Raw genomic sequence first — 27,737 nt, 5'->3', positions numbered from 1 at the left:
ATAAAAAAGATGGCGGCAAACTTTTTAGCAGGGCCTGTTGCAACAGGACAAGGGGGAATGGCTTTAAACTAAAGGGGGGTAGATATAAACTAGATACAAGGAAGAAATTTTTTACACTGAGGGTGGTGAAACACTGGAACAGGTGGCCCAGAGAGGTGGTGGATGCCCCATCCCTGGAAACATTCAAGGTCAGGCTGGACGGGGCTCTGAGCAACCTGATCTAGTTGAAGATGTCCCTGCCCATGGCAAGGGGGTTGGACTAGATGACCTTTAGAGGTCCCTTCCAACCCAAACTATTCTATTCTATAAACTTTAGAATAATAAAAAAAGAAAAAAAAAAATCAACAATGAAGAAATATAAAAATAGCAAATTCAAAAGAAATCAAGAAATAAATACAGCAACTAATAAAAATAGTAAGTCCTCGGAGCACTTAATAAACCTTGGATTCAGAAATGGTCTCGCAGACACTGCTCTGAAATTAAAGCTCACAGACACAACACAAAGCTTGGAAGTTAAAATACTTGGCTGCTGGGATAAATATTTATGGTTCACCTCACCTGCCCACATACTTGGACCATTTAAGATTTTCTCCTTCACAACTAACTGAGAGGAGATAGTTATCAAAGCCTCAGCAGCACAATTTGTGTGATAGAGAAAAATAATGACAAAAGTATAGTTATTGTAAACATGTTTAAAAAAAATAGGGGAGAGGGGCAATCAGAAATAGAAAGTATTTATCTACTCTCTCTAGAGTAAAACCCATTTTGAATTCTGTGATCTCGCCTCCTTGAAAAGGAAATTGGACTTCAGTTTCCTACCCAAAACAAAGTATTTACATGTAACATATTTACATGTAGACAAAGGAAGTGTCAACATCCTTCATGCACGTATATGTTCATTTTTATACATTTATGTATAGGCTTATTTATGAGCCTACATCTCCTGATATGCTCATTGGGATCTTTTCAGCAGAGAAATCATCCATGTGCAATCCAAAAGTGTCAGTGATCATTCAAAGGTTTTGCTTTTGAGAGGTGCAAATTACCTCTTTATGTCCTAGGTGCACAAATCCTTCCTGCCCACACACCTCCCTGGCATCGCACAACAATTCCTGTAAGGAGGAGAAGACCCAGCCCAGCCGCCAGCCCAGGACTGGTTTCACCCACCTAGGTTGGTTCTCCTCCTCTGTGGTTTGTTGAGCCAAGTAATCCTCACAGTCACTTCTAAATGGAAAAGACACATTGCCAAACATTGATGTTTATTATTACAGTCAATCAATTGAACTATAATTCTACCATTGTTAACCAACACTTTTCCTGCTTAAGTGCAAGGTATGTTTACTTTATTACTGAGGAGCTCAAACGTTTTCTTTCATAATAAAGTATTCCCTTCCTCCTCCCACCTAAATCAAGGTGAACGCTCATGAATCAGACCAATATCTGGAACAACGTTTTCACTTCTACGGTGACATAGCCAGATGCAGGAAAGCTGAGAATTAGGATTTTCACCATTTTTGAGATTGGCTGAAAGATTTCACAAAAAAGGGGAAGGTGGCAGAGCTTTCAAAAAACCAACCAAACAAAAAAAACTTCCACACCCCCAAACGCAACACCCAACACCACCACAGAGTTGGCATTTTATTTTCTCTTTTACAATATTACTGCTGAAGCAAAAGTTTGAGATCTATTACACCAAATGAAATAGCCATGAAAGTGATCAGATGGCAAAACACGTAACACAAATCTTATAAAATCCCAGACCTATTAGCACAGTATAGACAAAATTACTTCAGATCTTATTCCAATCTGCTTTGCAAAGGGCCCTCCTATTTCCCTCACCCCGCTAGACAGAATCTGCACCAGTAATGCTGGTTCACAGTTACATAAAGACAAAAACATGCAAATTCCACTTCTACACCATATTTAATAAACAGATTCGTTTCCTCTGTAGTCCATATATACACAGAAAGGTGTTGGCTATCTCTTACAGGCAATGCTTTATCTGTTCACCTATAGTCAGCTAAAGCAGTGGGAAATGGCAAAGAAAAATACAGGACTCTAAATCCTCGATCCAGATCAACTAACTTTAAAGCTGAGTGCAGAGAAATTACTGAAGTCGGAAACAATGCATAAATCCCTATCTAGTGGTAAGGCATTGGTGATTTTTAGAAGTCATCTTTGGCATGTTCAGTTCCTTGGGAACACTGGATATACGCTGAAAAGGAAAACTTAATCCTGACACCTCGTATTCACAGCTAGCTATATACTGCAGTGCTGGTAACCCACGCTCAGGAAACAAGCAGCACTGTTTTCATTTTCCTATATCTAGTTCAAAATAGTACCATTAAGCTGACACCACCAGAAGTGTACATCAGCAGGAAAAGATTGCATTTATCTGAAAATCTTTACGCCTTATCAGAAGACCTCTGTATAAGCTGCTCCCTCAAAGCTGGAACTGATAAAAGTCAGCCAACCACATACACGCACTCACTCAGCATGAGACCCGCAGATCACAAAACATGTAGAAACTTGTTCCTTCTCAGGAAATGCCCACAATCGATCCTCAAATTCAAGCCCCTAACAACCATTAAAATACCGCAAGCCACTATGCCGTTTATCTAATTCCTTAAACTGTGACCATCACTGCGGTTATCTGAGCACTTGAACACAACTGACAAACATGCACTTAGCAACATATCTCATTATTATTACATTTTTGTGGCAGGCAAACATACAGGCTTTTCTCTGTTCTCCTCCAATCAAGATATCTGCTAAAAAGTCTGCATGTCCCCAAGCCAGCCAATGTGTTATTCAAGCCATTCTCATAAGGTCACGTCATCGTTACTGGATGTCTTTCATATTACAACACATCCTAAGCAACAGAAACAAAATTATGGCTAAACAAGTTCCTACTATATTAACAAGTCCATCGAATCACTAGAAATGCAATGTTCTCAAATCTGTGCTACAGCACAGAAGCAGCTCTGTGCTCTCCCCTGCACCATCTCCAGAAACAGCATCCAAGAAGGGAGGATGGAGCAGCCTCTACACAGATCTACCTCTCGCTACCACGTCTTCCCCTTCCTCAGGCTGTCAGGTAGCAAGAGCTGTCAAGCTCTGTTTACTCAGTATAACTACTACAGGTTTTCCACATAACAGTCGATCAGCTTTGTTTAACTAAACCATACACATCAATTTTAAAAAGCACTCAGTACCAAAAGGAGACACCACCAGTTTTCAGAGGGTGAAGAGCTCAGCACTTCCTAAGTATGAACCCCTCTAGAAAAGTATCTTATGCTGATTATGCAAAAACTAGGATATGTGTTGTCATCCCCCAAATCACTAGTTCTCCCCACTCAAAGTAGAGAAAACTCAGAGTGTATCTATGGATATAAAACAGTCGAAGTGTTACAAATAGAGCAATATCACAGTTGTGCTCTTCTCTGGGATGCACAGCCCAGCAATCACCTATGCAACCGGAGGCACCAAACAGTGCATGTGTCTCAGAGTCAGCCAGCACGTGATGTTCTGCGAGATACCATACAGGCAATTTTGTCGAACTCACGTGGATATATGCTCAACTAGAAGTGGCAGTATGTTGTTCTGCCCAGGTAAATTCATATTGCTTAGGACATGATTACTCACTAGCTGTTTTGTTTGTAGGGATCCTTTTCCACATCCTACTGCACAGCCCTGACACCACAGCATCAACTAGTAGAAAGCAAGGAGGCAAGAGGACTGTGAGACTTCAGCTTCATCTACCTAACGATCAACAACATATGTACTCCACTGCACAGCAAGGATACCGACAGAGAAAGCAGGTCCTCTTTGCCATGCTGTAAGACACTTTGGGGCTCAAAATATACAACACAGAGCAGTTCAACTTGGTGCATTGTTTTAAAATGGGGGACAGCCAATTTGCTGTCTCAGACGCTTGTGAGATAGAAGTCTGTCTTGGAAAGGAATCCAAATCAGATTTGTATCTACCCAAATACAAACGTGAAACCTTCTGGTAACGTTCTTCATGCTTATGTTCTGCTCTTAGTAAAGTAAGTAAAAGTAAAGTAAAAAAAAAAACCCAACAAACCAACAACCTTGCTTTCTTGAGTGCTTGTCATTAGCCCTGCCTACTGGATTCTAAAAACTGCCATCATGCAAGATGTGCAATTGCTTAACTCCAGAGGTTCAAAGGTGCGAAGCTGCAATGAGCTCATGGTGAGTAAATCAGTGCACAAGTCAGGAGAGGAGGTCCACAAAAACAGTCTCAAAATTAGCTGCAGACTGCCTGCCAGAGAAGCTATTATTAAGAAGTCTGTTCTACTAAGCCACCTACCTATGACAACAAGGTAGAAAGCAACCAAAGGATACCCAGAAGGGAAGGCCTTTATGATCTTGAAAAGAGGTATGTTCTGCTGTGGAACCACTGGGAGGGGAAAGAGGAAGAAAAAAAAAAAGAAAGAAAGAAAGAAAGAAAGAAAGAAAGAAAGAAAGAAAGAAAGAAAGAAAAAAAGTAGTTTTGCTACAACAACAACAAAACCATGTTTGTTTAGGAGGGATGGACCACCAGTCCAACGTTTAATGAATCCAGGGACTCCAAACAGGATGGCTTTAAAACTGACCTTAAGAGAAAGTCTACTGTATTCTTGGAAGAACAGGAAGAGGATGTGTCATATCTGAGAAGGAGATTGCTTATTTCTTCACCAGGAGTGCTTCAGCATACACAGCATACACTGTGTATGAAGTATACATACAGAACAAGCAATTGCAAAATTACGTGTTTGGGCTCAGTCTTGAATTCATGAGGTACCAAGTATCTTTAGCAGCCACTTACACCATACATGTGTATGAAGCTGTTCAGCTTCAGCATACACTGAGAACCAGTGCTTTGAACCCTGCCCTTTGGATTGAGCATTCAGTTCTCAGCATCCTGAGCAGCAAAGCCAAGCAAAAAATTTCAAGTCTCAGATATGTAAAGTTCTGCTTCAAAATGAAAATATGGAAGGGAGTTACCTACATCCAGATCATTGATGCTGCTCTTAAGGAGCGTGATCTACATAAAATGAGTTAAAAAATAGCACCACAACAGGTCACCTGCAGAGAAGGGAAATTCAAAATACTAAGAGGAATTGAGACAGCTTGAAAAGGTAGCTACAATAACCTACAGAAAAATCCCATATGAGGAGGTGTTTAGTAACATGAACAAGAGAGGTTTTCAAGATAAATTAGGTAAGGATTAGGATTAGGTAAGGATTAGGATTAGGTAAGGACTTCGCAGGCAGTATACTGAGGATGCTTTTGGCATCCATTAAAAGCTCTGAATCTCATCAACTACATGCCTCAGGCAGACTGCATGAACAACCCCGAGCATCCAACCCCAAAGTGAGTCAGGAGAAAGCGTGTGGCCTGTATACTTGCTCCTGAATTAGGGATGTCTCTGACTAGCAAGAAAAAACATGGTTTCTATTCAGGCAGGTAACTCTGCCCAGCTTCTGAGATTCAAAAACCCCAACCAAGACCTCCTGTTAAAGATCTCATTAAAAAAAGCAGACTCCTTTGTCTTTCACAAACTCCTTTCCTTCCTCACTTCAACTTCAGATTTCTTCATCTTTACTCCTTGCTATACTTTGCTTCTTTGTTTTCTCTAGAAGGAAGAGAGCGAAAATTAGCAAAAAGATATTAGACATTAGTAAAGAATGGGGCCGATATGTGCAGATCCAAGTCTCCTCAGCCCTGAAACCTGGTGTTTCAGCATTAATTCTTCAGTTTGAAAGACAAACATCACACATGTGGTGAAGATGAGAAAGGCACCTTCCGTATATGGTTAACGCACTAACACAGGGGCCTAAACAACACAAGTCCAGTATAACATACTATTATGCCTGTGTTGGGTCCTGTTCCTAAGCCACACCTGCCCTACAGAGCATCAAAAATAAATAAATTAGAACAATCAGCATTCACAAGAAAAGAAGGCTTTGAGATTTTACAGGATGAATCGGTTCAGTGGTTCCAGGACATAGGAGCAGCAACCGTGATAGAAAGGCTCCCATAAACCACTCATCTGTGGAGCAACAGGAGAAGAGAACAGAACGAACAGTCAGAACGGTCAGCAGTAGGTGAGCACAGACACCAGCCGGAGATTTTTTTTTTAAAAGCAGTAACAGAACAGTAGGCAATTTCCGATTTCCCTAAAAAGCCTAAACCAGGTACCCACCAACTCTACCACAGAATGCACGTTTAACACCTTTCTAGGTGGATACTTATTACGCAAAGGGCAAACCACTTTGGGGCACCCAGAACCAAAATCTGTGGTCTGTATGTATGCGTAGCAGAACGCTCTGGTGAACATAACTGCTTAACAAAAGCTAAACACCGCCAGAGCAGAGTTTCCTCCATGGACAGCAACAGGTAGGTATGGAATTTATAATCCTTTTCCTTCCACCACCAGTAAGGGCTTGGCAGATAAGAGGAAAGGTGGCAGGTGATGAGGGGAGTTGAATTTTCCTGATTTAGGAAGCAAAGCTAGGACAGAACAGAAGAAAGAAAGATGTAAAGGTCTGTCTTTGTTCCACAGGTCAACACAGACGAGGAAACAAAATTTTTTTAATTCCACCCCCCAGTTTGTATGCTGTTTTTTCAGTCGTGAAATGATGACTAATCCCACACAACTGTCTTCCCAAAATACAGATACTGGAAGGTTTTTTTTCCTTCTTACCTCTGCAGTGTACTATCTTATGTCAATTTGCCAAAAACAAACTAAATACGTGGGCTCTTCCTAACCACCTCTCTTCAGTTCTCACTTCTTATCCTAACCACCTGCATCTCTGCAGGCTTCTGAAAGAAACATTTACTTGGTCTTCAATTACAATTAGTATTTTAAAATTACACACGCAGAAAGATCAGCGTGAATTATTGTTCCTAATTATCAATATAATAAGTCTAATGGAATACAATGACTGCATAACAAATTTTAAATTATTACACCACATAAGTTAACGATTCTTTCTAGAAAACTGTATACTCAATTCCATGCCATGGTTCTAGCCACACAACACCACTAGAGATTATAAACAAATACTAACACGCCTTCAATATTTATGCACACCTGCTACTACAGAACAAGCAATTGCAAAATTATGTGTTTGGGCTCAGTCTTGAATTCATGAGGTACCAAGTATCTTTAGCAGCCACTTACACCATTGCAGGCAAAACTCTACTCCTTTCCAGTATTAAGGGCTTGGGGGGGGACACGACAGGGGGGACAGACGGCGCATAGCAAGGGGATTTGGTTTCCAAATGTAAATGCTATGGCTGCTATATAGGCAAGGTCAGGGAAGAGGCATTCCTTCGTTTCCAGAATACTAAGTGGCAGTAAGCAATCCTGTGGCTGGCACACTGTGCTGTTTGCAAGAACAGAAGGGGTCACTAGCTGTACACCCACCACGTTTCATGGTGTAGAATGTAGAATTAGGGTGATACTGCTACAGGAACTGCACCTTTTATTTAAAAAAGAAAGAAAGGAAAAAGTCAGGTCGCCATTGTGAAAAAAAAGCAGCTATCCATTAACCCAGCATATCTCCAGAACATTGATTAAGCTTATAAATTAATATTCATTTTTTATTATATTTGTTTCAATATTTGAAATGCACTTGAGGCCATACATACAGTTCAGGTATAGCAAGAGCAGATATAGAATTTCTTGCCAATCTCTTTCATGGTGATTTCTAACTCAGAGATATGAAAATTGCTACAGAACTAAAATTCATCAGGTAAAGGCTGTTCAAAGGCAATTTATATATATTTTTTTTTAATTAAAATCCAACCACTTAATATTAAAATACAAGAATCCAACCAAAAATATCCACAGAAGGTAACAGCAACAAATACATTTTCCCCACCCTGGGCATCCAATTATTGTCACATACCTGAACAAACTCTTGATATTTATCCTGGCTCTGGAAGCAGGTTGAGCAAGCCACTGAAACTCCCTGGCATATAACTATGTTCCAGATCATGGTGTCCAACACAGACTTTATCTCCCCGCTGAATCTGGTCTAAAGAGAGCCCTGGGTAATTGCCCCGAGGCAACTGTCAGCAAAGATGGGGTATTTGCTCTGTTCTGAAGACCGGCTCTTCACAATCTCACAAAAAACTTGCCAGCGAGAAAGGGGTTACTCTGGATAGCTGAAACAAGAACAAGACTTTAGGTACAGGTAGCTAACTCTCTGAATAGCTGCCCTAGGACAGAGACCAAAATCTGGAACCACTGTTAAGCATGGTTGCTGAAGACAAAGCAAGAGGACTGACAGAGCTACAGCCTCAGCATTTCCCATCTATAAGAGCATTTACATAGTTCAGGAGTATTTAGGCAATTTAAGAGATTTTCTGAGGTGTAAGGAAAATGCAATTACCACCAATGCTAGGACTGTGTGGAAAGAATCCTACAGCACAGCTAGAAAGTCTCTCTAAAGTATAGCAAGTGCTTACACTGAGCCTGGGAGCAGGAATACTCCCTAGCGAAGTCCTGTGAAATGAAAGTGCATATAAAAAAACCCCATCTAACGTTATCTTCCCACCCTCTACAACCACACCACTACTTTGCCCCATGTCTTCCCAGGAGCATAGAGCACTTATAACTACAGTAGAGGACCCCAGATCATCCTAGTTCCTCCCTGGAAGGCTGTGCAACCATGGGATTTTATTTTAAACACCTTTTAGCTTTCCTTTTCCCTTCAAATACCATAGTAGTTCTAAGCAATTTTTAGTGAATTTGTTACTGTCAGTGAAGCTGTCAACTGCCTGGTCCATCCTGCCACATCCGTGATACTCTGTATTTGGATGACTAACCCCCGGCCTGAGAGCGTAAAGCAGCATACTCCTGAGCCTCTTCCCCTTTCTGTGCTGTTGCTGCTGTGGAGATTTTTCGCTCCCCTTCCACAAATTCATCTTTTTCACATTAGCATACTCATTAAGTAAGTCAGGAAGCTCTTGCAATATGGCCCAAACAAATTTATGGGGAAAAGCAGTTATTTGGGGTTTTCCTTAGAATTCCACTTATCTTTCCCCTCCCACTACTCTATGTAAAAAAAAAAAAAAAAAAAAAAAAAAAAAGTTCAGATAATGAAGACCTGTCGCCTCGGTAGGAAGGCTCTGCAGGCATCCCAAGAGCTTAGCAGGATAAACAGGAAGAAAAGCTCCCTGGCCCCAAACTGAAATAGAGACGAGTATATGAGTGGTTCACTTATTTTTTGCATCAAAACTGGGACCTTAACAACGCTCACAACACCCAATTAACTCGGTATAACCATCAATGATGCCTGTGAGGTAGCAAGACACTCAACAGCAAGTTACAGAAGTTGCAACACTTCCAACAGATTGCTAGAAAAACGCATGAACTTCCAGGGTTTCCCTGCAAGTTTGTCACCCAATTTACTTGGATCAATGTCAGTCCTTTGATCTGAAGACAAAGGAAGCAAGGGTAGACCTCAGCAATTTGGTATGCAGCTGTCACCTGCAAGCAGGCAAGCATCTGAAGTCTACATGAAGCCTTTAAATGAATTTTGAGGTCACTCCCAGAACTCTAATACACACACACTCTCTCCGATGAAGATACCCAGCAGGACTGCATCAAAATAAATGACTGAAATAATGACATAGCGTTGTTTTCTTCACTGAATGCCACTGTCATCTACTGCACAAGGGGCTGAGTTCACATGCACGTATACATGCCAATCTCATATAGCAGTGAAATTGGATCTCTTGCATCTTAAATGTACTACCTCCCAGTTTCTGGGTTACAGCTCCACTTGCTTCTATTGGGATAATTCCCAGAAAGTAAGATGGTGACTACATTACACACTGCTGAAGAAATAAGTGATACTTTACATCTATTTCTCTTTTCCACGGCATACTCAGATATTCAGCAGTTCTATTTTTATTCAATGAATATTTACTATCTGGCAAAATATGTTGGGGGAAAAAAAAGAATTTCCAGAAGGAACAGAAACGTTTGCAGCTTACTCAAGTTTGACAAAGTAGGCGGGGGGGGGATTTCAGCAGTGTCCAAGTATTTCCTAAATTAAAAAATTTGTTGGAGCAGTTTCAGCAATGCCAACATTTCAAAATGAAAGTGCTCAGCTTTTCACAAAAAAACTCTTAAAAAATAAGATGGCCTCTATTAGCACGCAATGAAATCTTTCTCAAAATCAGAAGAAATGTTTCAAAATTCATCCACAATTACATTCTAATCTTTTTGGCCATAGAGAACTGATCAGCTTGGTTTTAAAATCCCACTCAATTTTTTCCCTCAAACTGATAAGTTTCTTCTTCTATGTCTACTCCATCCTTTGTAACACAAGATGGAACATTAAAAAGATGTAACTAACACCTGTATTTACGTCAATTCATTCTTTAATGAATTACAGTATCTTAAATGAAACAGCACAGTAGTAATATACTCAGAGACACAAACAGCATCACGGTGTCATCAGCATCTCTGGTGAAGACATCCATTCCCCTTGTTTATCACGGCACAAAGTTAAGAAGGAGCCTCCTAAGAATTCAGGGTGAAAAATGCAAATATTAATAGCAAAGAAAAATCATTAAACCATAAACTGGAATATTTCTTCAATTCTACAGATCAGAATATTGCTCCAGCCTCTCGTAACTAAAGAAAAGTGTAATAAACCATATGTACTCCCCCAAAGCATTTCCAAAAGTCTCAAGATAGAATTAGACACTGAGTAACAGGAATTGGTTGTTCAATTTTAACTGTGAAATTATTCACTGAGACAGTCCTTTAAAACCAAGGACTCTTTTTTGTTAAACACAACTGATTTATCAAATCAATTCTCTAATTGCTGCTGTTTCAAATTAACACTAAAATCTTTGTCTCTGCCTTTCTCAAAGTGTATATAGCCACTATTTACTTAGATGTTTATCATCCAGATTTTGAATTTCTGGCGCTTACTAGAGACAAATAAAATTAATTCTCAGTGAAACACAGCTTATTCAAGAAAAAGAATTGTAAATAAAGAAAAAAAAGCACATTCAGGAGCAACATAAAGAGTACACTGGAAGCAGCTGGCCTCCAGTGCTTATTTCTTTTGCATTAAAGTATTCTGCAGCTTGATACAAAATATTTCCGATTACTTGTTTGTATTTGCATTATATTATCAAGAGGAAGGAATGGTAGGTAAGATTGTCTCCAGATTGAACAGATACGTTTTTTCATCTTCTAGCATCACCTCTTCCTCAAATTATTTTTTATTATACAATTCCTGGTCTTTTCACATTTCCCAAGAAATGATGAAGCGAAAAAAAGATAATTTGACTGGTAGCCACCTTATTATTTTACAATTCTCATAAGGACTGCAGGTTAACTATGAAAACATCCTCTCACGCCCTGAAGAGTAGACATGAAAATCACTATAAATTTCCCCCCAAAGGTAAGTACGCCCTACACAAGTGAAGTATAACACTACTGCTACAAGTTACCTGATGTTTCTTTAGTTTTTCATTTTCTGACTCGTATTTGTGTAGATCTTTTGGTGTACAAGAGGAGCAATCCCTGCCCACGGTAGGGACGCAGCCCTGCAATGGGCCTCACCCAAAGCCACTCAAGCCAGCAGAGGAAAAAGTAAAGATCCCTGTTGGCTTTATGTGAGGCCTTCAATCTTAAAAAGGAAAAATCAGTTTGCAGCATGTTCACAGATGTTTGTTTTCAGCGCCTTCTTTCTAGAAAATATACCACTCAAGCTTTACGCCATTAAAACACTTTATGCCTTAGCCTCAATATACTTGGTAACCTCAGAACAAGAACAAATTTCATGTCACAGAAGTATCAAAAAATCACATTTTAGTTAAAGTTTAATGGCAATTCCATTTACCTCCATACGATTAATATAACCTAGAATTTGTTACAAATTTTGCACTTACACTTTATTACAATTTAAATTCAAACCCAAAGAGCAAAGGAAACCAGACTTGGAACTCGAAAATAATCCAAAACCCTGCTCTGCTCAAGATTACAAGTGGGGGAAAAAAGTGCTGATTAGAACTGTTAGTCAAAAAAGACTCTATTTGATAGAAAAGCCTTCCTGAAATAGAAGAACCTTCCTCACCACACCAACTTACAAGGCAAATAACCAACATCCTTGGAACATTCTTCCATATCACTTTGAAATGCATTTTCAATAAATTACAAAAATTACAGCTGTAGAAATACTGGGCAGAGGATGAACTTAAGATAAATGTAGCCATAAATGTAGAAAGTTGCTTTCCATGAGTAATAATTAGTACTACTGCCGAGGTAAATACACATAATTGTTCATTTATTTTGCAAGGCCACACATTCATGCTCATTACTGGCAACTAAGCACGGGTCTATCCTCCAATTTCCAGACACAGAACCAAGCATCCCATATATCTAGTTGCCACATCAACCTCAGTGTAAAAAGCCTTGGGTTAAGATCTACCACCTCTTCAAAACAGCCAGTCTCATCTCCAAATGTTAAATTACACATGGAGCAAATGCTAAAAGAGTGTTGCATGATGGTAACCACTTAAATGATGTTCACACTGTTCTGAAGAGCTCAGCTTTAAGAGAACAAAATCTTTCATACAGACTTAAGTTTGCTAGGCCTTCCATAAATGCTCATGTGTAGCCCCTCATCCTCATCTTTAGCAACATAAAAGGGTTGCATCTTTTTATGCTTGTTTTACACAACATACTGTGGGCTCCAATATAGAAGCTGTCATCTATCTCATATTGTGCTTTATCCAACGTGCTGGTGGAAGTTTGGGCAACACAGGAGAGGGGAGCGAAGCACACATTTTAGCAATCCCAAACGCCATTTTTGCATGTGCTCACAGCCAGCTTGTAATTCAACACCTTTTACTATCAAAGTGAGGACACAGCACAACCATTATTAGTATTTCTGAGAAAATATTGAGAGGGCCAACTTTAAGCAAGCTGCATGCATTCAGCCAATGGATTATTAAACCGGTCGAGCTCTTTGCTGTGGAATCTGGCCCCGTGACTGCCTAATATTAAATAAGAATTGAAGTCACTGAAGGTAGCAGATGTCAAAGTTACCACCAGACACGGAATTTCAAAAGCCTCTTTCCCCCTCCATATGACCTGAACTTTCCAGATGGGTAGTATTTTATATGTAAGATTTTGGTCTGTCTTCTGCAACTATTTTATTGAAGAAGTGTTATTTTTCCTGCTAGTCCTATCACTTAGGAAAGCAGCTGCCTCTGCTCCCACAGCAAGTACTGTTGCAGGACCCATCCCAATATTTGGGAATCGGTCAACTTTGATGAGAAGCGTCATAGCTCCCAGTTCTGACAGCAATACTACACAAATACCTCACTGGAAACTATCCCACACCAGGACCTCTTACAGTTATGATGAAATGTTCAGCGACAGTAGATCATCTTAGTTTGTGTAATTACTGTATAAGCAGATGGTAGGTTTTTTTTTTTCCTTCAAATTCTTCTAGCGGTTTCAGTGCAATACAATTAACAAACTCTACTTCCACTAAGGTAAGAGTGTCTTCAGATTTACCTTTTGTGTCTCTTCGTATCCACTCTTCCATCTCTTTGGGCCCACCACTGGGTATTCAGACACTCATTTCATTCATATCCATTTCCTCAGTGCTTGATGAGTCTCAGAGAAGCAGGACTGCTCAAATCAGCCATACAGCTACACGGGTGCGTACGGCATATCAGTACTCATCATGAACCAAGTGAACACATAGTGGCTCATACAAGCAACAACCTCATCCACACATGTGATTAAAAATATTCAACTATAAATACAAAGCAAAAATTAAAATCAATAAATTGATGATGTCAAAATCTGATTAACAGGTTCAGTTTAAATATTGGCTCTTCAGCATCAGAGTAAACTTTGTATTAGCAACTAGCTTTAAGGAGCTACTTGATCCCCCACTCTAAAAAAACTCTTGGTTTTTTGGAATTACATCTAAAGGATGTAATTCAACTATGGGTAGATTGAGGAAGAATCAAATCACGGGGGGGGGAAGACCCCCCCAAAAATCCAGAAACCAAAGTATGTGACCCTCTGGACTTCTATGAACAGCTGAAAATGCCCCAGAAGTTTACTTATACCAAGACTTAAATGTAATTTCAGAAACACTGTGTGGAACCAGAGGTGCTGTTCCTAACGTCACAGCTGAAGACACTACCAGGACTGCAGAAATGCAATAAAATTTGCCATGTTGCCACAGTTGAATACTCAGCAGTTTGGGGTTGGTTTTTTGGTTTTGTTGGGTTTTTTGGGTTTTTTTTAAATCTCTTCTCTGGACAGTACTCCGGGGAATTGACTGGATTAAGCCCATTCCATTCTACAGTGTGAATCTGGCAAATAGCAGTAAATTAGGCCTTTTGCTCCCAGACTAGAGACATCAGAAAAGTCAACCAAACTACCTGTGAGGGATTGGAGCAGCCAAAACCAAGAGGCAGGGAGACGGCCTAGCAAGGCAGCCTAAAAGCCCCCCTTCTCGGCACACTTGCAGAGAAGGTAACAGCACTTCAGGTTGCTTGGACAACATGCTGGTAGAAAAAGCTCACAGAGAAGCATTTACTAATCATTAGTTTTAAATCAATGTTATTGATTTAAATTGTTTTCAGCTATGAGCCACAGAAAATGTGAATACACTGTTTGATAGTATTGCTACAGACTTAAAGAGTTTCTCCTGCAGAACATGGTCAGCAGGACACCAGTAGGGCCTTATGAAAGACCCCAAAGCAGTGCTCCCGAGCTAGCCTAACTCTTCACAAGTCTTCAATACATAAATGCAAAACCCAGAAAGCAGTTGATATGCTGATGGGCACATAGCACCACCTCAGAGTTGAATATTTCATCCAATGGGCACAACTCTCCCAGGTTATCTGCAATGATACAGTTTCAAGTAACCGGTAATTTATCAGGCAACCACTAAGATGTGGGAGAAAAAAACCAAACCACTGTACACTGAATTATTTCATTACCACATGATTATTCATGAGTGTTATGTTATGACTAAGGAAAGCAACTACAGAATCCCTCAGAAACCAAATATATTCTGTCCCCAGAATGCCACAAGTGTTTTCTTATACTAAGTTGAGCTTTATTTGCAAGGTTGACCAAAAAAAGACCCCTTGGTAAGTATTTGTTCCCACTTTTTCGGAGACACAATACAGCTCTGAAAAACGACCAAATTCTTACCAGCACTCCACTGATGATGTGAACGATTATTAACCCATCCTGTGAAATGTGGCAGAGCAGCAGCATTGCAGCAGCCAGACCATCAAGAGCCCACGCCATACACGCCTTCCCACACAGAGCTGTTTGCAGCATCAAGTTTGTTATCTGCGCTGTAATACCGTCTGCCTAGCAATCGCCCACTTCAGTTTAAACTAATAATGGAATATAACTCAATCAAGTTTTCTTTATTCCTGCAGCACACGCAGTATGTCCAAAGTAATGTATTCTTTTATATGGCATTTACTCTCTGCTCTATATGCCAAAAACTACAGTCAACTTTTAAAGCAACAAATTTCAGCGCCCATTTCTAGACCTGTATGATAGCAAAAATTGAACACTGTTTGCATTAGACTTACTGAGAAAGTAATTCCAACATAAGCTCCTATTCAGATGTTTACTCCTTTATTTCCCAGCTACCTTCGGAAAGGTTAATCACCTTTTGGCTGAGCGCTTATCTGGTGAGTTTTCATAGATTCTCATCCTTAAGGCTGCGCCAGGAGCCCCTCACATGCACCAAACCATAAAGCTGAGCCTCCACGTGAGATCTGAGATCCATACTCAGTGGCACCGGTGCAACTCCCTACTGATTTTTCCAGTGTTTGATGTAGGTGAGTAACATAACATACCCGCATCTTGTATACACAAGCAGGTCAAGTCTAACCTGCCATCACGCTGAGGTGAAACATTAAAGATGAAACACGAGCAACCTTACATCATTCTCTACCCGTTTGCACTCAATCAGCTGCATGTGTGACATCGTATGTGCAAAGTTTCAGTTGCATCCTGCAAGTCTTAGCAAATGACATGCTCAATTAAATGTATGTGTGTTCAATCTGTAATACTTTAACTTTGAGATAAGAAAAAAGTAATGAATACTAGCTATAGAATTAAATATACAGTTATTGAGAAATTACAGTATTTCAGCATAAAGTTCTCCTCTCTGTGTAGAAGTCTCAGAACCGCTGATCGGGGATTACACAGCAACACACAGACCACATGGGCTGGACTGTATCTTTTCTGACACCCTGTGGGCTGTGGCACCTAGGGGTTGATAATCCACTTGAGGGACACACAAGATGACTTACGAACTTTCGTTTTGGGAAACTGTTTCCCCTAAGCTTTTCTGGTATAATGTGATGCACGGCACTGGAACAGCTAAGAATCTGAGATTCAAAAAAAACCCCCAACAATATCACAACAGTATGCTTGCACCACATCAAGTCATAAATTACACAGTTTTGTGGTATGTGGTTTTGTTACCTCATACTAGGCATCGTGATAATTATGAGAACCACACCTTTCATCTCGCTGACCTATAAAATTACATTAACATAACGTTACACTCACAATTTAAGCTTCAGTGATTTTTTTCAGATATTCAGGCCTGCCTATTAAAACTTAATAAACTGAAATGCACGCTAGCTTCATTATTTTGTAGCAGCATGTTGTTTCCTCATACTTCTAGTGAAACACAGGAGCCTCCAGATCCTGTGTACTTAAAACTTCTGTATTTTTCCCCTGATTTTAAAACTTGGTCTGCTTCAAAGAATTAGCTCAATTTTTGACAGTTTAAGCACTGCATTTTATTAGCAAAAAGAGAAAATCGAGAAGTTTCAGAGGGGAAGTAGCTTAGAAGCCAAGGCAGCACACCTGCCGAGGCCCAAGAGCGAAGGTGCGGGGCGGCGGCAGCCCAGCGGCAGGGCCATGCCCGGCTGGGGACGGCGCAGGGACGAGATGCTTTGCTAGAAGCCGGGGCGGGCGGCGCGGTGCCGGCCGGCAGACCCTCCACGCCGGAACGCCTCAGGCCCGGCCGGGCGCGGGCAGGCCGGTCCCGCCGGAGGGGGGAAGAGGGAAAGTTGGCGCCCGCGGCCGGCCGGGAGCCGCGCCGCCCCCTCCTCCCCTGGGCACCGCCCGCGCTGCCGAGGGGCGGCCCCGGCGGCCCCTGCGCACGCTCCCGCCCGCCCGCCGCCCATGAGGCGCCCTCGCCGGGAAGGCACTGACGAGTCATCGCCCCGCCGCCCGCAGGCCCGGCGGCGTCCCCGCCCCCGCGCCCCTGGCGGGACGGGCGGCTGAGGGGAGCGGGGGGCGGCGGCCGACCGGGCAGCGGCCGTTGCGCGGCGCGGGGGGAGCCTACAGGTGATGATCCAGCGCGGCGCTGCCCGGCCCGCCCTCCGCAGCCTGGCCTGGGCTCCGCGGCTAACAGCAGCGGGTCCCAGCGCGGCCGCCTTCGCCTCCCGCCCGGCTGGCCCCGGGGGCTGCACCGGCGGCGCGGGCCGCCGCCGCCGGGCCCTCCCTCCACGCCCACCGTGCCGCCGGCCCCGGCCTCCCTCACGCCGTCCCTCCGCCGAGAGGCGCCTCCCGCGCTGCGGCGGCCGGTGCGGCCGGAGCGCGACCCGTCCTCCCCACCACACCTAGCAACAGCGCTGACAGGACGCAGTGGCGGCGGCGGCGGGAGGAGGAGGAGGAGGAGGAGGAAGCGGAATGGCTGCCGCGGCGGCGGCTCCCTCCCTCCCTCCCCGGAGCCCTGACAGCCAGAGCCGGGGCGGAAGCAGCAGGCGGCGTGCTGTGCCCGTCCTCCTCCCTCCTCTACCGCCTCCTCCGAGCTTCTGCGCTCCCTCCTGCCAATGCAAACTAACTCCCCCTCGCCAGGGCCGGCGAGCTGCACGCTTCCCCCGCACCCACCCATGCCGCCGCCGCCGCGCCGCACGCCGCCTCCCCGAGGAGCCCTCCACGTCGCCCGCAGGACCCCTCCTGCCCCTCCTCGCCCACCGCCCTCCCTCCCACCGGCGGCCACCGCCGCGCCCCGGCTCCCGCTGCACCTTGTGCCCCCCACCCCACCCCGCCGCCGCCGCACACGCGGCCCCCACGCCCCCCCGTGCCCGCCGCCGCGGTGCGCCCCCACCGCCCGCCCTGCCCTGCCCCGGCCGCGGCCCCTGCCCCGGCCCCGCCGGGCACTCACCGATGTGGTTGTCCTCGATATGCTCGATGAGCTCCGCCAGGGTTGGGAAGTGGAGCCCGCAGCCCCCGAACCTGCAGGCGTTGGAGAAGAAGGAGGCGGCGGCGATGCCTGTCATGGTGTTACATCGAGATCCCCCTGCGGTGCCTGCTCTGCCAGGGCCGGCGGCGGCAGGGCGGGGAGAGGCGGGGGCAGGGGGGAACGGGACGGAGAGAGAGAGATGGGGAGCGAGAGAGAGAGGGTGGGGGTGGGGAGGAGGAGGAGGTGGCGGCCGCGGCGGCGGCGGCAGCAGCAGCGGCGGCGGCGGAGGGGAGGGACGGGCTGGGTGGGGGGAGATGAGGCAGCCGCAGCTGGGAGGAGGGACCAGCGCGGCTCTGTAACAGCTGTGCTGCCCCGGCGGCGGCCGCCAGCAGCGGGAGGAGCAGGGCACCCGGGCCGCCCGCCGCCGCCGGGGGACACCCGCGCCTCCTCGCCGCGGGGGCGGCGGAAGCTGCCGTCCGGCACCGAGCGGGGGTGGGGAGGGGAGGAGAGCGCGCCCCGCCACTAACTTTCCCCCTCAGCCTCTCGCGGGCGGCGGCGGGGCTTGGGGGCTGCCGTAGCGGCCGGCGGGGCGAGGGGAGCTGCTCCTGGGGTAGGTGCTGGGGCCGGGAAGGTGGCGCCCGCCCCGGGGGGCTCTTCCGCCCGCCGGGAGTTGGCTCCTAACGCATCCGTCACCTCCACTGCATCGGGGGGAAACAACCAGCCCTCGCCGAGGTCGCTAAACCGAGGGGCAGTCGCTCCTTCCCTGAGGGGAGCCGAGGCCGCCAAACCCAACCCTCACCTGCCCGGCGATGAGCCGGAGGCCTGGGGCACCTGCGCGCCCAGCGGCCGGCCAGGCCTCGGGGACAGCGGGGTCTCCCCGCCGCCAGGTGGGCTTCGGCCCCCGCCGAGCAGCCGGTTACAGCCCGCGGGCCGGATCCTTCCCGCCTTCGCCCGGCGACCGCCAACGTGCCCGCTTGGGCGGGGCAGGGGTGTGAGGCTGCGGCCCTGGGGGGAAAGTTGGCAGAAGTCACACACACCTCGCTCCCAAACCCTGTTTTGACTTTTTGTCTCCAGAAAGCTATTCAGCAGAGAGGCTGACTGATTAATTGATTTTAATGAAGGTCTCCCTAGGCTCAAATTTGCAGACAGCTTTATTTAAAATTAAAAGGGGAAAAAAAAAGTGAGAGATTGCTTGTCAGGAAGGCTCTTGGGTTGTTTTTTTTTTCCACTTCTGTTTTATAATAATCTCTCTTTTTCTGCATTTATATGGTTCTACGATATTAGTGATTTTGAGCAAAAGTGTGACTAAAAAAAGCCTCAAAATCTGCATAAGGCTCTCTTAATTGTACAGATGTAAGTGATTCCACTGATCCTTCTGATGGGTAACGGTCCCAGGCTGTTCTCATCTCTGTAAAATTAAGCATGTGCATAAGAATAAGCAAAGCCCTTGCCTGTTTTATTACCTGTATTTCAGGTGGGGATGTTCCTAGCATTGCTGCGGGAGCCGAAGAATAGCAAAGCCTAAAAATGCAGTAGAATGGTTAGTGAATGGAAAGATGAGTATTTGCCCATTTGCTTTAAGCTTGAAAAATCCTGCGGCTGGTTCTGGCGTCCTGTATATCAGAGAACCTATCGTTCACGGTGGCAAAACAAGCTTTATTTTGCAGGTTATTTTATTCATTTTCTTACACATTCACTTTAATATTTTTCTGATGTGTTGCCTTCATGCAAGTGTATTTTTCTTGATGTATGAATCCGCTCTATTTAGTTTATACTGAAGAAAACAAAGCAAGCACAAACCCTGCTCTCCAGAAAAATAGCCTGTGAAGAAGCCTTCTGTTACTTCAACACATAGAGCTAGAGTTTGTAAATAGAGTTTGCATAGCCATGAGATCCTAAACCAAAAAACTATAACAATATTGTAGATTTTACACTTTTAAAAAAATGGTAACATGGACACATGGTAGTCCGCAGTACGTTTTCAGGGTTGACTGTGGTCAACCTGTAGTCTAGAGGGTTGGGGAACTGCTGCAGTTAGGCATTTCGTGAAAATGTGTAATTCTTTTGAATAATACAGAGGGGTTTGGTGTCAGACATGTCTCATTTGATCCACCTGTTTCAAGCATAGCTACTTCACAGGTTACTCCTCTAATAATTTCTCCGCTGTCTTTCTGATGTTACCCAAGGAACTTGCTCACTATGAGTTGACTCAGCGAAGGAGAAGTTCTGCTTAAGACCATGATCCTGGAAACTCATGCCGCACAAGCTGCTGTCATGAATAATGCTACAATATCAGGTATGTGCAAGCGCCCATGTGGATCAAGACATAAAGCAATAAATAACAAGTGGGGAAGAGGAGTAAAATGGTAAGATAAGCATCTTCCCTAATAAGTTGCAGTTTTGGAGACTAATTTGTACAGTCAAACACATAGGCCTTTTTCAACCTAGAGTGGTTTTGGTAAGTGTGAATCCTCAGCACTGTTAACAATATCAGGACTGTAGATTTTACATTTTTGTTTGCATATGAGTAGGCATTCCCAGTATCGATCACCAGCATGTCAAACAAAATTTCTAAGGCAGGAAATCAAGGTTAATCAGAATGAGTATTAAATATAATAATTTCATGTGGCTGATCTATCAAGGTCAACAGACCCGTGATTTAGTCTATTTGTTATGAAACAAAACTGCGATGGACATTGGGCTGGTATCAGTAACTTTTAATAGCTATTGACAAAGCACACTGGTCACCTACAAAGAAATCAAAGTAGTTTTGTAGCTGTCAAGTAATAACCATTCATGGTTAACCACCTGCTAGTAATAGACAATGTAATGATTGCTTTCTGATGTGTGAACTTGTTCGGTTAGCTGCAGGTCTCTTTTCATTCATTGTTTGCTAAATTCTCTGGATTTTTGAGACCTTTTGAGCTAGGGAGAGCAGTTAACTCTTGCAGCAGTTGAGAAGAGCTGGAAAGTCAGGAGTTATTCAGTATCCCATAGGGTAAGGATTCAGGTCAGTATCTTTTTATGTAAGTACTCCTTCTACTCTGTAGGGCCTGATTTTGTAGATACTCAGCTTTAATAGCTTCACTAGAAGTTAGGATAGTTAAACCACTTCATACTTTTTTCCCTATGATTTAAGCACTTGGAACAGTCTCCCTGGTTGGTTATTTTTTCTTCCATAGAGTCAGGAGGGTTTTCTTCCCAGCATAGTTAAGGGCTTTCTGCCCCTGGTTTCAGTGTCAGGGCAAGGGACCAAGCTCATGACAGACAGGCATGAACAAACCCAGTGAAGAATGCTCTGAACTTAACTCTTCTCATCCCTGATTCACCATTGTTGTCATATTACCATCTGTGTATGACAGACAAAATACATTATGTCCTAATAATAAGTAGTGTTTGTAGAAAGAACGTGTACTCTTCCCCATGTACTTGTTGTTCTTTCCTCAAGTATCTGGGAGACAAAGTAGTTTTATCAAACTTCTTATCAGTAGTTAACCTGACCCAATATATTTTAAAGTTCTTTATTATGAACGATCATTTTCTTATTCAAGCTTTACTAGGATAGAGAACTAGGGTATCCAAATGACAAACTGGCAAACTAAGAGAAAGTGCTCAGAAGTTGCCCCTGTCATTTGGTTCTGTGGGAGAAATAAATAGAAATTGGACCCAAGTGATTTGTCAAGCCAGGACTAAGTGCTGAGTAGATCCATTTCAGAGGTGATAATACCTATCTTAAAGGATACTTCAAATAAATGGAGCTGAGAAAAAGCTCAAATGGCTGATAGGCCCTGTTTTTTTTGTTTTTGAAGCAGTTATTTTGAAGGCCTCTAAGACCCTTAGTTTAACATTCATTTTGGCTTAGGTAGACTCTTAGGCACAACTGAGAGCAGGACTGTGTGTGAGAAGAAGGATGTGCTGCTATTCAGACCTCCATACAAGGCTGAGGGCTGATTGACTGAGTAGATTTCTAGATCATCTGATTATCTGCTTATAAATGCATACGTTAGGACTGCATCTTTTCTTCACTAACTTCATATCTTTATGCCTCATTTTAAGTCCATTTTGATAAAGAAACATGTTTAGAGTAATTTTAATTCATTTCTTCCTTAAACTGATGGTTTATGGTCTTGGAACCCTTATCTCTTTAGATAGTCCGGCTCTTAGACCTTTTTCAATGGCTTTTGACTGCTGGTCTTTCTAATAACCAATTTTTACTAATAACTTAGTAGTTATGTTGTGGTAATTAACTGCTGTAACTGCTGGGCCTTATCTAAGGATAGATTGCTACTAGCCACTCGTACTGTGCTGGATTGCCAAAAGCTGATTATTCTGTCCTAATGCTCTCTGGAAGGCTAGAGGTCTGAATTTGAAAAAGTTGGTAGTTGCTGCCCTTGGTGCTTTGAGGGTGATAAGGCTTTTATTGAAGACAGCACCCCTCTGTCAAATAGCAAAGAAAACCCAATACTTGCTTTAGAGTCTTATTTAAAGCATAGTTTAAGTACTTGTTTTCAGCTGCATTTATAATAGTGGAGCATTACTGAAAAGATTATTATGACTCTTGCACAAGGGCGACGTGAATCTCTGAAACTTTTTAAGATTACAGTCTTACTACGGTTCTGATTTTTGCACTGTTGAAGTCGTACTTGAAAATATCTACTTGTTTGTTCTAAAGAAAAAATAAACCAAGGACAATTGGATATTACAAAGAAATGGTTGGCAACACCTTCCCCTAAAAAAACTACTGATTCATTTTTCAGTAACAATTTTAATCATTTTACTTCTGTTTGTCTCTGCATACTGGCCATATAAAAAATGTCTCACAATTTGGGAAGATTTCATAACAGATATCACTGCTGCAAAATTATTATACAAGTAAAACATATTTATGCAGTTTGTGTCACGAGAATCCTATTTTTAATTTATACTGCTGAATTAGTTTTCTCTTGGCAGTGCACTGTGTAGCTTCAGGGTGCAATGGAAAAACAAAATGTTAAGCTGGGAAAGCACTGTATTCCCCACTAGTTCCAGATGCCCCAAAACAATAGATAGAAATCCTGCTTAGTTGAACTTTCTGAGAGACTTCCACATTTTCAAAGGACAAAGCTTCAGATAAACAGGAGATCAAAGCTGCCTCTCTATTTCCAGTTACCTGTAACCTACAGAAAAGGAATTTTCTTGTCTTGTTTTGACTACTTCAGGAAGTTTGGAGCTAACCTGATGTTATAAGCATAAACCACTGTTACAGTGTTAGTCTGCCTTGGAATTATAAAATGCAAGCTATTTCAATGGTGTCTTGTAAGAACCTGTAATTACATAGGTATTGAATACCCTACTCTATTCTTACTATGGGTTATAGTGGAATACTTTACTAAAACCTTTTATTTTTTTTTACTCAGACGAGCTGAGATAATTAACATTACTTTTTTTTTTAATAACTGGTTAGAAAAATAACACAATTTTGTAAGTTTATCTCAATGAAAGGTGAACTTGTTCTTTAATAAAGGTTAATAGTATAGAGTGAAACTTTCAGTTTAATAGCTTTTACAGCATCTGAAAATGCCCAAGTCTATCATTCTGAAATTTTTGCCTTTTCCACTTTTGCTTCCAAAATTGAGGACTCAACTTGTAACAGGATTTCATGGTGTCTACTGACATAATAATTTATGACGTCAATTAAAAAAAGACAAATTCATTCCAAAATGTATTGAGATTATAGTATCATTTTCACAAAAATAAATCCTAAATTACAACAAGCACTTCATAGTTTTATTTGTTTGGAGTAGAAGTAGTTTTCTTTGTTTTGTCAGTCATCACAACTGACAGAATGTCAAACTCTCTTATACTCTGACTCTGAAGATCATTTAGGATGCTATAGTTACAGGATGATATAACACAATCCTAAGGCAGCTCTAACTTACATCAGTGATCTGGAGTGCAAAGACATGGGACACAAGTCCCATGTGGTTTAGTGCAATCTTGTGTTTTCCTTCCTATTCTGTCATTCCTCTGCCCCAAATCAAAATTTACCTAGGAAAATCCAGGTCCTTCGTTTCTGGATCTCCCAGTCACAGAGAGCTGTGTATTTTAGAGCCTGCAAATTCAGAACAGACTCTCTTCTGTTTAGCCTGAGAATTTCCCATTTAAAAAATTCTTCATTGAGCCAAGAATACCGGTGACAGGGAGAATTCTGCACCGAGGCATAGATGCCAGCAAAAATCCACTTGCTAAATCGTATGTAGGGTCGGAGATTCCCCAGTGTTCAAGCAGGCAATTACACAGGGAATTCTTCCTCTTCTTAAAAGATATGCCTTTCTCACATTCTTAAGTTAGGTTAGGGAGAAGGCTTTGGCATAAAGTTAACTTACAGCACTAGGGATGGTTTGCAGCCTCTAAGAAAAGGAAATCAGGTAACTTTGTTAACAGGAGGCTTGGCAATCATTGGCTGTGCAGCCTGACATCACTGGAAAGGAGATCCACGGTTCAGAATAGTATCAGTTTTAAAATGAAAGAAACCCCCATCTTAGTAAACCTCTCAAATGATCTTCTGTGGTGAACGAACTGTCAGAAGCTCAGCTGCGAGAATATTGCAAATCACTTGCAATCACCACCAAGGGTGGTTTGTCAAATAAACATGTATTTCTTGTGACAGCTTAATCGGAGATACAAATGACATGCCTGTTACCATCGCACGGATCGTGAGGACTGAATATGGCCACTACAATTCTGAAGAAAAGAACAGAAGAACATCAGCTAGTGAAAATTTATGTAATTCTCCAGTAGCAGCTGAGGACCTATGAAGAGACTCTGCCCCCCACTGAGCAGATTGCTACACACGGTTTACTTGGAATCACCTGTTCAAATCCACAAATACATTGCATCACTGGAAGTAGATATTGAACAGGAACAAAGGAAGGAAAATCTCTAGAATACTAAAATGGAATGTTAAAATGGTGCGGTGCAAAAAATCCAAAATGAGGAAACTCACAGGTGAATAGTACAGTAGTAAGAAAAAATAAAAAAGGGGAGAAAATATGTGAATAGTTATCTGAGAGAAACATGGGAAAGGACAGATGATCAATAATGGGGATCTAACACTTCCACAAAGACAGTATATGCTGTCTACCATCCTAGGCAAGGGATGCAACTCTGTATCTTAGAAAATATGAATGCCTGCTGAAGAAAAGTGCCAAGATGGCCCAAAGGCTCCCTTGTTTCCTTCAGAGGAATGCATAGTTGTGAAGGCTTCAAGCATTCTTCTGATACCTTTCAATGTATATTACATCATAAATCTTACGTTAAAAAAAAAGAAGTTGTCATGTTTCCACAAAATTTATCCTTTTCCTCATCTGCATAACAACGTATGAGGGTTGGAAGCTGTGAGATACATAATTACTTGAAACCCCGACTCATTTTGTGTATATTCTGACTTGTGTATACCCACTGACTTCAGTATGATTTTAGGTATTCAGCGCTTTGCAGAATTTCATCTGTAAACAGCTGCAGAAGCTCCTGCTTTACATAAACAAAAAAGTACTCATCATAGTCTCAGAAAGTCATGGGTCTGCTTTATAAACAAACAAACAAAAATGCCTATGCATAATGCAGTATTTGGAAACAAACTTGGACATTACTCACTCTTCAGAACATCTCCTGATTTAGTTATCTCGTATGAAACAAAAGAAGCTAACGTGCTTCTACGTTAGATGCCAAGAACTCCTAATGAGGGAGGGCGTGAAATAAAAAGGATAGATTTGTGGTATTTTAATAAGGTATTATAAAGCACTGGTAGAATGCTGAAGTGTCTTACTTCTCATTTGCAGCTTTTATATCTGCATCCTGCAAATTCACCATATTTCAACCTAAACAAATTACTGACTGTCCAACAACAACTTTTTCAAACTACAGCATGTAAAAGAAATAACAATGTTCCATGGGTATAGAGGTACTTAATCTTACAGAAGAAAAAAAAAAAAAGGCATATCCTAAGCCCTGCTCACTTTCAGTTTCTTTCTTACAAAACTCTTAATGGAAATACATCTTTGTAATAGTGTCCATGTATATCTACAGATAACAATCCCAACGTCTTCAGTTATTTTTCCCGCTTCTGTGTGTTTATATTGTAACTAGACCATGGCCAGCCCCACAAAAGTATCAAAGGACATGGTGAAACAAGAATCCTTCTCCCTGCTTTTCTCCTGTACATGGACCAAACAGAACAGATATTATTTGCAAGAGCTCACTCACTTCTTTTTGCTCTTGTTTGGGGTTCAGATTACTTGTGCTTAATTCATTCTCTGTACCAATCCATCTTCCAGCATATAATTTGAACACTCAAAATTGTACCAGAAAAAAACTTGCTTAGCTTTTCTCTGAAAGAGGTTCACCAATGCATACATGTGATGATTTTTTTGTTCTACATCTATTTTTAATATTTCATTTTGTATAGTTTTGGGGTATACAGATGTGTGAATCTATCAAAGAGTGGAATTAGAGGCTTCTTACATGTTTAACAGATGTGACTCCTTGTGATGATAGTAAAAATGTACTCAGAAGCACTGGCAGGTTCACACTTTGCCTTCAACTGGTTTGTGTGGCACATTTCCAGCTTAGCTGTAGCGTGAGAAACTGCATGTTCACATTGTGTTGTCTTGGAAGTACACACAAATATTGCCTCTTAAATTTTAAACCTGAAATGATTCTTTGATGTACAAACATAGAAAAAATATAACTTAATTAAAAACTCTTAGTATGTAACAATATTTTCTTTCTATCTCCTTATTGGATTAGTAGTCAGATGTTGCTGGTTGACCTTTTTTTGGTAATTGTTTTGTCCTTTGAGCATTGTCACAATTTTTATATGGATAAAAGAATAATTAATTCTTCAAACTTAGTGTATTATGTAGATTAGAAGGACTCCTTCAGCTGAAGTAAACTATCATAGATCCATGAAAGGTATTGGAGCTTTCATTTGGGGTAGGATTTCAGAGAAAATTGAGTAGGTCAGACAATGCGATGTGGAACTCTGGCCATACCCTAACCTCCACACCGCAGGTTTTCCACCGCTGATTTAGGCCCTGATCACAGAAAGCAGATGGATTCCTTCCCACCATCCCTTAACTAACCCCAGCTGAAGTCGGAGGGGTTCCACACCTACATGGGTTTACATGCAGTTCACAGCTGCTTTGCAGCATTAATGTTTTCTGAGCACAGTTCTTCCATCTGATCCGCAGTGTCAAACTAACAAGATTGGCAGTGGGGAATGTATGATTCACTTTGTTTTGGTTTTGTCCTGATTTTCTTTTGTTTCTGCTGTCTGGGAAAGCAGGAGCCAAATACTTTTTCCTCCTTCCTCTGGGATGTTGGTTTGTTTGATAAACGTATTAAAAGGACTATTAGTACTCAGGCAATATCCTCGATTCTGCAGTGGCTGTCTTGTGCACCTTGGATGTTACAGAACAGCGATGATGATCGCTCAGACTGACTCTTGAG

At 42.4% G+C, this 27,737-nt stretch overlaps 1 protein-coding gene and 1 long non-coding RNA gene across 2 annotated transcripts in view; one reads left to right on the top strand and one right to left on the bottom strand.

Moving 5' to 3' along the window:
- JAZF1 (JAZF zinc finger 1) overlaps window positions 1–18,451 on the bottom strand; it is a 207,223-nt gene extending 188,772 nt beyond the window's left edge. Inside the window, exon 1 of the mRNA XM_076331274.1 lies at window positions 18,231–18,451. Coding sequence (XP_076187389.1) covers window positions 18,231–18,345 — 115 coding nt within the window. The 5' untranslated portion in view covers window positions 18,346–18,451. The remainder of the gene's footprint in view (window positions 1–18,230) is intronic.
- A 1,304-nt stretch (window positions 18,452–19,755) lies between these two features.
- LOC143157491 (uncharacterized) lies at window positions 19,756–26,640 on the top strand. The gene is made up of 3 exons (XR_012994805.1): window positions 19,756–19,788; window positions 20,435–20,544; window positions 24,898–26,640. It is a non-coding gene; the product is annotated as an uncharacterized LOC143157491 (long non-coding RNA).
- The last annotated feature ends 1,097 nt before the right edge of the window (window positions 26,641–27,737 follow it).

This window comes from Aptenodytes patagonicus, chromosome 2, assembly GCF_965638725.1.
Source record: "Aptenodytes patagonicus chromosome 2, bAptPat1.pri.cur, whole genome shotgun sequence".
NCBI lineage: Eukaryota > Metazoa > Chordata > Aves > Sphenisciformes > Spheniscidae > Aptenodytes > Aptenodytes patagonicus.
Note: the sequence above shows the minus strand (reverse complement) of the source record. Positions and strands in the feature narration are given on the sequence as shown.